This window comes from Gobio gobio (genome assembly GCF_949357685.1).
Source record: "Gobio gobio genome assembly, chromosome: 18".
In the NCBI taxonomy this organism is placed as follows: Eukaryota; Metazoa; Chordata; class Actinopteri; order Cypriniformes; family Gobionidae; genus Gobio; species Gobio gobio.
In genome coordinates, this window is record NC_137111.1 from 22314802 (window position 1) to 22328239 (window position 13438).

Below are 13438 nucleotides of genomic sequence, written 5' to 3' on the forward strand. Positions count from 1 at the left end.
CTAAAACTGAATTGTCTACATACCCAGACGCTTAAAAATAAGAGATTGTAAGTGAAAGTGTTGATGAAAGACACTAACATCTTTTTGTATTTTTATCGTAGGCCTGCTAGTAAAGTTATTTTTAAAATAATTATTTAATTAATTTTAATGTCATGTACAATTTCATAAACTATGTCCTGGATGACTAAGCATCTCCATAGCAATACATCCTGCAAGTCATTAATGACATATAAATCAGTCACACGCCCTTTAATCATTGTTACGTAATCATGTGTACAGAATGTGCGCGTGTCTGTTCATTCTGTGGCCGCGGGGTGGCGCCACTGAGAGCTCAAGGACCTGACAGTGTTTGGAAACTCCCTTAAAATTCTCACCTGGAGCCTCTTGAGGATTAAGCAGAGAGGAGTATTTGAAGCAAGAGGAGAGCACAGTCTGCATGGAACGTTCAAGACTGACTGCTCTCTGAAGAACAAGAGTTTCCTAAGAAAACTGGAATAATGTGGAAATGCCTCACCTGAACCGTCCAGAGCAGATTCACATGGACTGTCCGATGTAAAGGATTTTACAGCGCCGAACAAGGAAACTGAGGGATCCAGAAGTTACAGGTAACAGCCCTACCCAGTCTGCCAATGACATTAAATCTTGTGTAATGCGTATAACGCAAAGTCAGAACTAAAGTTAGAACTTTATTTACTCGTAGTTAGCGCCAGTGTTTATGTTGTGGGTTTAATAATTAAAGTTTGTGCTCCTGCTCCTTGATATATTGTAGTAGCATATTTTCGGATATTACTTTCAGTAGGCTAGTATGCGTCTTGCTCTCTCTTTCTTTCTTTTTTTTCTTTCTTTTTTTGGTGTTGTTGTTGTTGTTCTCATTTACTAACCGCATATATTTAAGTCAGTGACGTTTTTGTTAGGATCTATTTAAAATTTACATAAATGCAATTCACACAGACAATGAATTGCAGATAATTTCTGAATTAAATCATATTTTTGTGGGACTGTTGAAATTCTTGAAAAATTAAATGTTGGCATAAGTAGTTTGGCATGATCTTTTAATTAAAAAAAAAAAATGTATTTTAGAAAATAACCACTGAAACAGTTTTGATTTAAATCATGATACATATTTTAAAAACTTTTTTCCATAAAATCAATGTCAGTGTGATGCAACCAGTGTGCAGGAAGCCATTTGTTGTCATGTGACAACCATAAACAGGAAATGATATCACAGAGAGGACCCCTGTAGACCCTCATGACTGTCAATAGGTCAGTAAGGCTATATATAATATGACAAAAGGTTAAGGTTAGCTAAGGCAACCAAAAAAAAAGTATATCTATGAAATCTTAATGATATTCATGGTTACATTTCTTTCTTTCTTTCTTTCTTTCTTTCTATAATGAAATATAAAAACCTTTTGGAAAATAATGTTTAACACTTAACCTTGTAATCAAGGTGCCTGAAAAATATTACTTTTTACTTGTGGGTTACTCCACATGACATTTATTAGAATGATTAAATCATGATTTTTATTTAAAAACCAATCATGTTATAACTTTTTTTAAATGCTTGAAACCAACATAAATACAAATATTCCGGTCCTACAAACTTGATGCATTTTGATTTCCCATTTCCCCGCCTATTTTGTATCACCTCAGACATTCTTATCTGTCATACATGTGTTGCTCAAAGACCTTGAGCAGGTTTGTACATTAACCTGAAACAGATAGGAGACCTGCAGGGTTTGGAGGAGGTGGAGTGAGACAGAGGGACTCCTGCTCTAATGTTCTTAGCTAATGCGTTGTTGATCATGGGTGACTTCTGGGAGAGTGAGAGAGAAAGAAAGAAAGGTGATTGTAGGTATTGTTGATTTTTGGGTGTGTCGCTGTACCCGTCAGGCTGCCATGCTGGGGCTTGTTTCTGAAGAGATTCCAGATCAGTTGCGCAACTGTGTGCAGAAGCAGGAGGAGTGTATGTGTGTTCTCCACTGCCCAACTGTAGGAAATAAAGTTACTGACTGATTTAAAAGAGTGTCCCTTTAGTTTTATTCATGGCTGATTTGCTTTTGCATAATCCATCACTCACACTGTTTTGATGTGGATCAGTTCCACAGATCTGAACGTGGTGAGGTCAAAGCCAGTTGTCATCAACATTATCCGCCTGCAATAACGGAGGCTGCACTTTCAGGACCGCATTTCTAGGACCGCATTTCTAGGACCCTATTTTTTTGTGACAGCGCCACCTACCGAATCGGAGAACCGCAATCCCAGGAACGCATTTCCAGGACCCTAGTTTTGGAGATACGAAACAAGTGCCACCAAGGCAGTATTTTAACCCTTTTTTTTTTAGGTTTTTAAAGGTTTATTACACCCAAATAATGCTTTCTTTATTGCAATTAAATCTGGTTTCTAGGAATGTTGAGTAATTATTGGGTCCAAGTTGCATAATTGAATAACTCATCAAGTAAAATAAACAAGGAATGGTATAGCCTTTTCAGTCAATCACATGTTCAAGTACAGAGGGAATACACAAGGATGACTCAAGATTTAAGATTGTGTATATTTTATAACATAATATATTGCAACAGTTGAATTTGAACACACACAAAAACCAATTTGTTCATGACGTGAACCACATAGGAAGAACTTCATGGACAACGTCTGCACTGACTCCTAAGAGAGAGAAAGATAGAGAAGTGAATGAAATAAGGAACATTGAGTTGAGCTTGTTCAATTTAAATTTTTCAAATCTTAGTCACCACAGAGCACACACATTATATACAATACAAAATTATATCAATCTTCATACCAAATAATGTTCATATTACTGTTATTGCATAATGTTCAAAGATTTGGGTGAACTTGAAACATTCATGTCAATAAAGCTCATCTGAACCGAGAAAAAAATAATAATAGAGAGAGATGCAAGAAATTTGAATAGAAATAACATGTTATTTCTACAATAATATGACTTTTCCTGTCCTTTAGATATTTAAAGCACACATTGTGATGTATGCAGCAGCTCTACCTACCAACTGAATTCTCTCCCCTCTTTTCAACAAGTTAATTTTATATAAATAAATAGACATAAATTAGGGCTAAGTCCATAAATTAGGGCTAAGTCTAGGACTTGACCAATTACTTCATCTTTTGTTATACTTCTGCCTGTCCTGAGCTGTGTCCTTGAAAGCACTTCATATAGAGTACAGTACACAATACATGACACAATCTAACACGTGGTATTTTAACAGTCAATTATTATGATGGCCTCTGTTATGCCTGACTATAAAAACGTCATATGTCTCAATCAACATTAAAAAATCATGCCAAAATGAAGAGACGTACTCATAACATGTCATGTATTGTGTGGTAACGTTAAACAGGCTGACTGTGAGCACGTCATGACAGCTAAAATATTACGATTATTTTAACTTACTTAAAATGAAGAAAAAAACAACGAGTAACTAACAAGCTTTCACAACGAACGTAATACAGTTGTCTTAAGACACAATTGTGCTGTCACTAAGTCAACACAAGCTTGCATGCAAGTTTAGTTAAACGAATGTGCTAACAATTCATTTACAGCACTATCTAATATACGTATGATGCATTCAAGACTATTTAGCAAATCACGATCACTTCGGCTATGTTAACTTTCCAATGAAATGCATCACGATTGTTTTTAATGTTAAAATAAAAACTGATTCACATGTGATACTCACACTCTGATCGTCATCCATCTTTGCTGGTCCTCTAATTCGCTAGGTGGCGTTGACAATAAAAACCTAGGGTCCTAGAAATGCGGTCCTAGGACTGCGTTCCTGAAAATGCAGCCTCCGTTTGTGCAGGCAGATGCTACTCGTTGTCATGGTGATGAGTTGTGTATGCAATTTGTGAGGATGACTGCCAATGATACTTCACTGTGATGCACCAACATCACTGTGACAACAATATTTACATTATTAGGCCTGTAGTGGCATTTAATCCATCATGTCAGTTGTGTTTGGGCCATTGTGCTCTTTATTGACAATTTACTTAAAATGCAGATAAATGCATTAAAATATGCTAAATGCATATTATAGATCTTATTGTGAACAATTCATCCATGCATTTGCTTCATTTAAAAAAACAACAACATTTTAACCTCATAATGTTTCATAACCGGATCCCCCAGTGAAAAAAAACAGACCACTCTCTGGTGACATGCAGTCATTATCCAATCATTTAATCTGTTTAAACTCCGCCCACATCTCAAAATCCAATCAACAACATAATAACTAGTCGCCGCCCTACTTTTTTCTCCATTTCGATAATCTGTCACTCTCTGGTATACGTCACAATAGGGCTGGGCGGTATGACGTTATATATCGTGGCGATGGTATGTAATGTCGTCTTGTAGATTTTGCTATATTGTGTGTATCGCAGTATGTAAATATACACATGTAGCACAGCACTATTGACATGCATGAACGAGACAATAGAGCGCAATAAACTGAAAGTAAAAAATAACTCGGAAAGCCGCATCTCTTAGCATGCGATCGCAAGTTCGGTTCTCTTTCACATATATTGCGCTTGAATGGTTGAATACACATGCAATTATGTCAAAATGCCCATATTCATGTAAACATGTCTCAAGTGAAAGTAAACAGTTGGGTGTAAGCCGGATGTATATCAGTATACTGGATCCATCAAGAGTGCAAAACAGACAAACTCAAACCCACAAAAACACAATTAGCTTTTGGAATGGCATGCGTTAATTTGTGTGTGTGTGTGTTTTGTTTTATTTTGGTCTGTTTTGCACTCTTGATGTTTTAGAGATTCACCCCTTCACTGTTGAGTCACTGTTTTTCTGCATTCTGGCTGATTTGTAGATTGTATGCACAAAAAAACGAATTTACCATTAATTTCCTCCTATGGGGGTCATTTTTGACCCGAAGGTCCTGAGTGTTACTTTTTTTTTTTTTTTACGACCACTTAAACTTTTCAAATCCTGTCCCCAATGTTTTGGGGTGTTCATATACCAAGTACCAATAAAGTCACCAAGTTTCGGACCATTCCGATGAAGCTACGATTTTGTACTTTTTTTTTTTTTTATAAAACGCAAGATCCACTATAGTGGTAAAAATGTGCTATTGCGTGATAGAAAATGCTCAATGTGTCCACCGGATGGCACCGATCTCATTTAAAAAATTGCTTTCATGAGGCCTAGGTTTGACTCTAAAATGAAATACAGCTTTAATAAAAAAATGTTTTTAAAAATTATATATCATTTTTTTTAAATTATATTCAATGGGGAAAAAATGGGTCATAATTATTGCATAAATATGAATTATAAATAAAAAAAAAGTATCTAAAAACACCAAAAGAGAAAATATTATTGAACAAAAATATATTTCATTGATTTTACTCAAGTGTTTTTTTTTATCTTAATCCCGCCCTCCGGTCCTGAGTGTGACCCATAAATGAAGAACCCCAGAGGTTTAAAGCCTAATTCTGACTTAAAGCTGCTCTATGTAAAACATTTTTCAGTAAAATATCAAAACCACTAGGCCACTAGGCACTAGGCCAGTGTGAGGGAGTCGCCTGTTGATTGCGTTACCCTCGTTTTCCGGTTTTATTCTGCAGAAACGCTTCACTCTCACTGCAGTGTGCAACAAGTGTCATAGCAGCCGCCGAGCGAACGCACAAAGTAACGTCATAACATGATTTTCAACACACTCAGATGTATCTAATATGATAAACAGAGTTGCGTTACCTCATACTCATGACCGGAAAACCGGAAGTGGCGCTTGCGACTGCCATAATAAAAGTCCCGCCACTCTTCTCATTAACAATCACTCCAGCGGCCTTGCTCAGCTCCACAACACTCGGTCCTGCTCTGCTTCATACTACGGTAACGTTAATAAATCGCATCCATGAACATGATTTCTGCCCGAGTCCTATTGCGATTTCTTTTCCACCGGCTGTGAGGTGAAGACCATATGTCCCAAGCCTGACAAGCCAGATCCACAAGATGTTTGGTCTGGAAACTCACCATTGACAGGGCTCAATCTGAGGGGCGGGATAAACGGTTGTCTTTCAAATTCCCTCTGCACGCAATTGGGTAGCGCCATGAGCGCCACAACCAATCAGAGCGAAGAAGGTGAAGCCGAGCTAACGTTAGTCGATAGACTTTCGCAGAATCTGATCGGCAGAACACATCTTCTTTTCTTAAGAATGACTTCAGTGCCGTTCTTTGTTCTTTTCTCAAAGAAAAGCTTAACTCCAAGTCTTCCAGAGTCGCGGCCAAAGCCGATTCGAAAGGCCGCTGTTCGCCAGCTTCTTTGTTTACGAGTAGCACGCAGAACCTCCGTGACGTGCCGTCATTATGTTAAGCCCGCCCACCGACTCTACTAGGGCTGTAGCGATACACTAATCTTACGATACACAATATTCAGCCAACGATACGATTCGATACGATTCGATATAATTCTATACACTTACATCATTTTCTGAAAGATTTAAAGGGGACAGAGTGATTTTGGTGACATCTTGTGAGGGTTTCATTCACTTGGATTGAATTAACTGAACTAAAATCATCAATTACACTATGTCTCTGACTGGACAGAGAGTCTACAGCTTGCAAATGCTGGACAAAATGAATCAAAGATGTGTTGGGAAAATGAGTTCCATTTATTGAAAACAAACTGTAGCTTACAAGCCTTTGAAAAGTAATAAAGTGCAGTATTGCAATTAACAATGGAGTTTTAAAAATTGCAGCAAGTGGCCTGTTCTGAACAGTTTCTTTGACAGCTTTTTTTAGCTTGACACTGACACTTGGTTGTATTTCCAGAGTATTTCACGTTTGTGTCACACAGCTTGCAAACCAACCGCGATGCTTTGTCTAAGTCAAGGGTCTCCAACCTTTTTTCATTTGAGAGCTACTTAAAACTCTTAAATAATGCATCATAATCCTCATATTAACAACTATCCAAACTGTTTTACACCTGAAAGAGTATAGTAGTAGTCTGTACAATACCACTATTTTTTTTAAATGTTTTATTATACATGATGATAATCATAAGTAAATAATACATAAACATGTAAAGGCTGTATGCTGTTTAAAAGTAAACATTGTTTATAAATGAAAGATCAAGTGAAAAATAAGCAACATTAATAATTATAATTATTTATTTCATTATTATTATTATTATTATTATTAGTAGAGACGTATTATTATTACATAGAGACGTAGATAAATTTACTGTAGGCTACAATCTGTAGTCAATCTCTTCACGTTAAACCGAACTTTTATTTTGACGGGTTGCCGTGATTACCAGTGTCTGTGTTCATGATATGACACTGGGTGCGCGTCTCATCATCTCCCTAGTTCAGTCAGGGCACTGATCAGGGAGTCAGCCCATTGACTTATGTCCTGATCAGTGCCCTAACTACTGAACCAGGAGCTGATTGAGACGCGCCCAGTTTTCTCAAATGAAACGGTAAATTCTCATGAAGTGACAGTTTATGCGTTCGTGTCGGCAGAGACTACAAGAGCGATTGCGCGCGCGCTGCGCCCGTCATCCACACAGACACAGAACATGCAGGAGTAATATTTAAATAGTATTTTGCAGTTTATTATTTACAGACACTAGTATATATTCGGCTTCAGTCTGGAGCCCTGCGCTTAAATTAACACGGAAGCAACTGAACGCAGCTGCTATGGTGAGCTATTTTTAGAACAGACCCGCGGGCAACTCATGTTGTTGACCCCTGAGTCCAAGTCGTCGCTTTCCTTCTTCTTTTTAAACCCAAAGTGCTCCCACACATCTGCTTTTAAGCACGAAGGCGCTGGATTTATATTCACTGCCATTTTTTTTGAATCTCCTCGCTCTGACTCCGTAAACAAGAAGAGGTAACGTTAGACGTCGGCGTCTGTGTAAAGTTAGTAGTACGGGTAACTTGCTCTACAGCGATACTAGCGGCTGGCTGACCAAATCGCTCTTCCTGCAACGCAAATGGGGGTAAACAGGGATTTGAATGGGACTTATGTATCGATACTCGCGGCTTAAAAATCGATACTTTCTTGGGAGAAAAAAATATCGATTTATATCGCAGAATCTATAAAATTGCCCAGCCTTAGACTCTACACACGCTGTGATTGGCCTGACAAGAGTTTGGTTTTTCCAGCTCTCAGGTCTACCGAGAGTTGCTAGACTACACTCGAGCCAAAATAAATGTTCTGCCGCTAGGGTGCGTCTAGATTTCTAGGCTAACATGTCCCGAGATTCTGCGCTCAAACGTGGCATCATCAAACTACGCCTTTGTTTTGAACAGGCGACCTCTAGTGGATGGAAAAGTTACATAGTGCATCTTTAATCTAAGCCTTGTCTGTGAAACCGAGCTTTGATGAATATAATGCAAAATTATTAATGGCTGGTAAATTCACAGTTTACTAGTTCTCCAGCTGTTGCAAAAAGTTATTTTAGTACCCTGACTGGAAGGAAGTTACAGTGAAAAAAGGAATAAATAATCATTTACCATTTCTGTGCTTATGAACTTTGCTCATCGTATGGTCCCTAGCAACTGTGAGTGGCATCCTGAATATGGATTAGTTTAGTAAAAATATGATGAATATTGAGATGCTGTAAATTCCTTCTTGGTCTAGCGTCTGTCATATATTCTCAGCTAGTTCCGGAAGATTCCATTTGAAGTCCTGTATACTTTATTGACAAGGACGTGTCTGATAAACGCTCTTCTGTGTAGTGTCTGCATGTCTGTACTTGCCAATGTAACTGTTGTGGTTTGTTTGTGTTTTAGACGCTGTCCCACATGAAGGTGATGGCGTTCCAGGGTAACTCTAAAGGTCTTGATAAGGCAGCCGAGCCTGTGTCGTTGCCTGTGATCACTGAACCTGACCTCATGAGCAGCCCTGATGTGCCCCTTGCAATCATGAAGAGAAAACTCGCAAAGACCAATGACATTGAGGCTGTTGTTGGTTACATGAAAGACATCCATGCACATCTACAGGTTTGAAGCACCATTATTTACTTATCATTTTCCATAGATAAATATTTATTTACATTTGTTTTAAGTGTTAAAAGTTGTACACTACTGTTCAAAAGTTTGGGGTCCGTAATTTTTTATTTCTTTTATTTAATTTTCTCTTTTATTTAACAAGGACACATTAATTTGTTAAAAAGTTATAGCAAATGCATTAACTGTATATTGTTGCAAAATATTTCGATTTCAAATAAATTCTGTTCTTTTGACTTTTTATTCATCTAAGAATTCTGAAAAAATGTATCATGGTTTCCACAAAAATATTAAGCAGCACAATTGTTTTCAGTAAGCATAATAATAATAATAATATTTAAAAAAGCACCAAATCAGCATATTAGAATGATTTCTGAAGGATCATGTGACACTGAAGACTACAGTAGCCTAATACCTGCTGAACATTCAGAATAAATTAGATTTAAAAATATTAAAATGGATATTTAAAATGTAAAATAATGTATAAGATTACACAATATGACTGTTTTTACTGTATTTTTGACCAAATAAATGCATCCTTCCTTGGTGAACATGGAGGCTTCTTTCAAAAACATAAAAATCTTACAGACCCCAAACTTATGTCAGAGTCATAGATTTCAGTCAATATGATCATATTATAATGGTTTTGTGCTAATTTTTTTTGTGTGTGTGTAGGTGCGGGAGCTGCTTGGTAACACTATGCGTAAGATCGTGGAGCATGTGGTGCAGGAGAAGGATGAAGTGCAGGGTTATCTGAATGGACGTGAAGATCTCACACAGTATGAATGTTACAAAACAGCCATCAAGCACTACAAGGAGCACTGCTTCAACTGGCACCAGCAGGAGGTACAAACGGGCTTTCTGCATCATTAGTTGTGGTGTGCTCACTGTTTGTGTGTGTGTGTGTGTGACATCTTTTCTCTCTTGTTTCAGTATGAATATGCTCTGAGACACCTGTATGCTTTAGTAAACCTGTGTGAGGGAGGATACCAGGCTTGGAGGTAAAAACACGTTTCCTTTTTTCACACCTCTTATTGCTTTTCTCTAGACTCTGATGTCTAAACTTTGTAAACGATAAAGCTTGTGAAGTGTGTTTCCATAATTAAACAGCGCCCTCTGCCTGCGCTAGTGAGTTATGTAAAGATTACTTGTGGGATGTGAGCGCTCATTGGCTCAATATTATTTGTGATTTTAAATCTCATATCTCTCCATTCCCACAGAATCACAGCAGCCATGGATGACATTTGTTACTTCAGACAATAGAAATGTGAATTTGAGCCTCAGAGGACTTTTATTGGACGAACTACTCCTGCACATAAGAATCTGATTGTGGAAGAAATCTGTATCGACACACACAGCTTTGATTTGAATCTTTTTGAAAAGGTTTCTTTTTAATGAGGATTTGCACTTTTAAATTAATTTTTTTTTATGGGATGTTTTACTGATCTTTATTTTTTTTTTTAAAGAAAGAAATCTGCTTTAAGATAGTGCCCAGCGATTCCTGACAAACACTTTGGGCTGTTAACTTTTTATACATGTATCGTGTGTGTATGTTTTGTTTGTTTTTTCATCAGATGCCTCATCAATGAGAACAACAGATTTTTGGCAGGACAGATTTAGAATGACACAATGACGTTTGAAATTAAAGCATGTTTTTTTGGACCTCAGTTATGTTAAGTTTGGAAACCAAAGCATTTACAGGTCCATTTAGAGAATGAAGTCCAAATGCATTCAAACTATTTTAAACAAACACTAGCTTGACACATTTAGCGGCATATTGCACGAATATTTTGAATTTTTATTTTTTAAGCTGGTGTTCATCACCTTGTTGACTGAGCCATGAACATACCCAATTTCTCTCCAGTAGTGACTTAAAGGAGCTCTTATCTGACTAAATGTATATCTATCAAACGTAGCTACCTGAAGTCTGTGGTCATACTTAAGAAGTGTCTTAAATAACTGAGATCACTGCTCAAAAACAGCTGCACTTTGAGCAGTTAATGAGCAGGTGTGTTTAGTGCAATGGTGGATGTGTCAGGCTGTGCTATTATATCAAGTGCCCTCTGTTTAGAGCAAAATGAAGCCTCAAACCACTGAACTAAGGAGAGGTGTAATTTAAGATTGAGCTCTGTAGGAAAAGTGAGTTCACACTGACAACATGGGCTAAACAATACACTGAACTACTATCAGCCCTCTTTTCAATGTATCATCTGTTAAGCAGTGAGTTATTGATTATAATAATAAACCTGAATTGATTGGAATTTTTCTTTTCATTTTCTTTCAGTCCAAGTTATAGCTTTATTCTGTTGACAACTGAATAGATGTTACTAGAGGGACATTTTTTTATTTGATTTCATTGATTCTTGTATCATATACCGCATAGCAACAAAAATAAAATCAAATAAATACATTATACACCGATCAGGCACAACATTATGACCGTTGAAGTGAATCACACTTATTATCTCTTCATCACGGCACCTGTTAGTCGGTGGGATATATTAGGCAGTAAGTGAACATTTTGTCCTCAAAGTTGATGTGTTAGAAGCAGGAAAAATGGGCAAGTGTAAGGATTTGAGCAAGTTTGACAAGGGCCAAATTGTGATGGCTAGACGACTGGGTCAGAGCATCTCCAAAACTGCAGCTCTTGTGGGGTATTCCCGGTCCTCATCTTTTTGCTGTAGAGCTGTGATCTGTTTAGATTGGAGTTTCATGAGCTACAATATAATTTACTGGTAAAATAAACAATATGTTTGCAGTTCTTCCGCTTTTTATCTAAAAACCTACCAATTTGACTGAAGGCTGCAAGTTTCTTAGCCTAATACACTCACCCCCAGTTTCCCCAGACAAGGCTTAACCCTAGGCTAAAATGCATGATTTAACTGAACTGAGATATCTTAAAATATGTCGGTGCCATTGTTTTGTCTCAAGATGCACACCATTAGTATTTTTTTCGAAGGCATGTTTATAAAAGCTACCTAAATGCCCTAATTGAACTAAGGCCTAATCCTGGCTTAAAGGGGACCTATTATGCGAAATTCACTTTTACATGGTGTACATGGTTTGAACATAAATGTGTGTTTGGCAGTGTGTGTACACAACCACCCTATATTGGTAAAAATCCACCCTCTCCTTTTCTTAATCCCCATAAATCAGTGTCTCGCTCAGAACAAGCCATTTGCAGATTCCTGGCAAAGTGACGTCACATTTCACAGGCCCCGCCCACGAGTGTTGATGGACACTGCCTTATTAGCAAAGACCCCGTCCTCAAAGAGCTGTACAAAGTCCGCCATGTTTATCTCCTCTCCAGAGCATTTAACAGCAGCATTCAAGTAAGAATTGTGTTCTTAATAAAGCTACCAACATTCATTCAGTCAAGAGCAGTGAGGGATTTTCTGTTTATCTTTTGTTGTTTGATTCATATTAACAGCAGATATAGCAGTAGCAGTCACTTTAGTACACAGATCTAATATACACACGGGATTTCTGTGCTGCATACGTGCACAGACGATGGGCGTCGGAACAATCAATGATATAGACCAATTTACAGCCTACGTCACACTGACGTCACGCAGGTTCAACTGCGCATGTCGGTTGCAAAAGACGATCTGGAAAGTGTTATAATGTATGAAACACATTAGTGCTTTAGGCTATAGGCCTACATAAAACAAAGCTTTTGGATCGAATGGATCTTTTGAGCTCGTCGCTAGATTCTTGGATGGAGTAGCGCAAACAGGCCTTGCAAAAACCTCTTCATCGGCACAATATTGGTTTCAATATTAATATTTTTATCCAGATCAGCCGATTCCATGCAGCTCTCTTCCACGAGGTGTCCAGCTAATATAACGCTTTCTTGAAGGGACTGATTCTTCCGTTTTTTGCCCATTATATCAAGTCAAAAGTTAAGAATTGCCTAAAATTATCAAGAGAAAAAAAACCTAATAATCACAATCTGAACTTTACATACTCAAAACTCAGCTTGTTAGCTTTAACTCCTCAAACTACTTGGACGCTTAAAAAACATGACCTTTCACTCCACTGCAGTCATCCAAGCTCTCCTCTGCTTAGCCATTTGAACTGTGTCAACCCAGAGTATGTTCGCGGTTAATTCTCAACTGAGACAAGTCACCATGGAAACGGACACTAAGAAAAAAGCACACCATACTTCTTTAATGGCTATTTACATATCGCCACCAAATTAGTGGTTGTGAAATTAAAGTAATGTTGAATCACTGTGAATAAGAACTATATTGTTGGTTTAATACCAATTATATAATAAAAAGATTGATTAAACTAAATAACAGTCTGTGCTCGCAGGGATAACAGCTGTAAAGGTTTATTTTTTTGTTTAGTCATTTTGGAACCGAAAGTTGATGTTATCTGCTAACTTACCCTTAAACATACCAGGTATGTCACACAACCTGCTATC

General features: G+C 37.5%; 1 protein-coding gene across 2 annotated transcripts; it reads left to right on the plus strand.

Annotated features, from left to right (window-relative positions):
* Nucleotides 1-376: 376 nt before the first annotated feature.
* On the plus strand, nucleotides 377-11393 carry LOC307141620 (legumain-like). 2 transcript variants are annotated; one of them, XM_079841968.1, is made up of 6 exons: nucleotides 377-605; nucleotides 2101-2320; nucleotides 8794-9003; nucleotides 9685-9855; nucleotides 9943-10010; nucleotides 10230-11393. In XM_079841968.1, exons 3-6 carry the CDS (start codon nucleotides 8806-8808, stop codon nucleotides 10270-10272), a joined length of 480 nt encoding a protein of 159 aa, XP_079698094.1. In that variant the 5' UTR covers nucleotides 377-605; nucleotides 2101-2320; nucleotides 8794-8805; the 3' UTR covers nucleotides 10273-11393. The 2 variants fall into 2 exon arrangements, with proteins under 2 accessions (XP_079698094.1, XP_079698093.1); XM_079841967.1 differs by lacking the exon at nucleotides 2101-2320.
* The last annotated feature ends 2045 nt before the right edge of the window (nucleotides 11394-13438 follow it).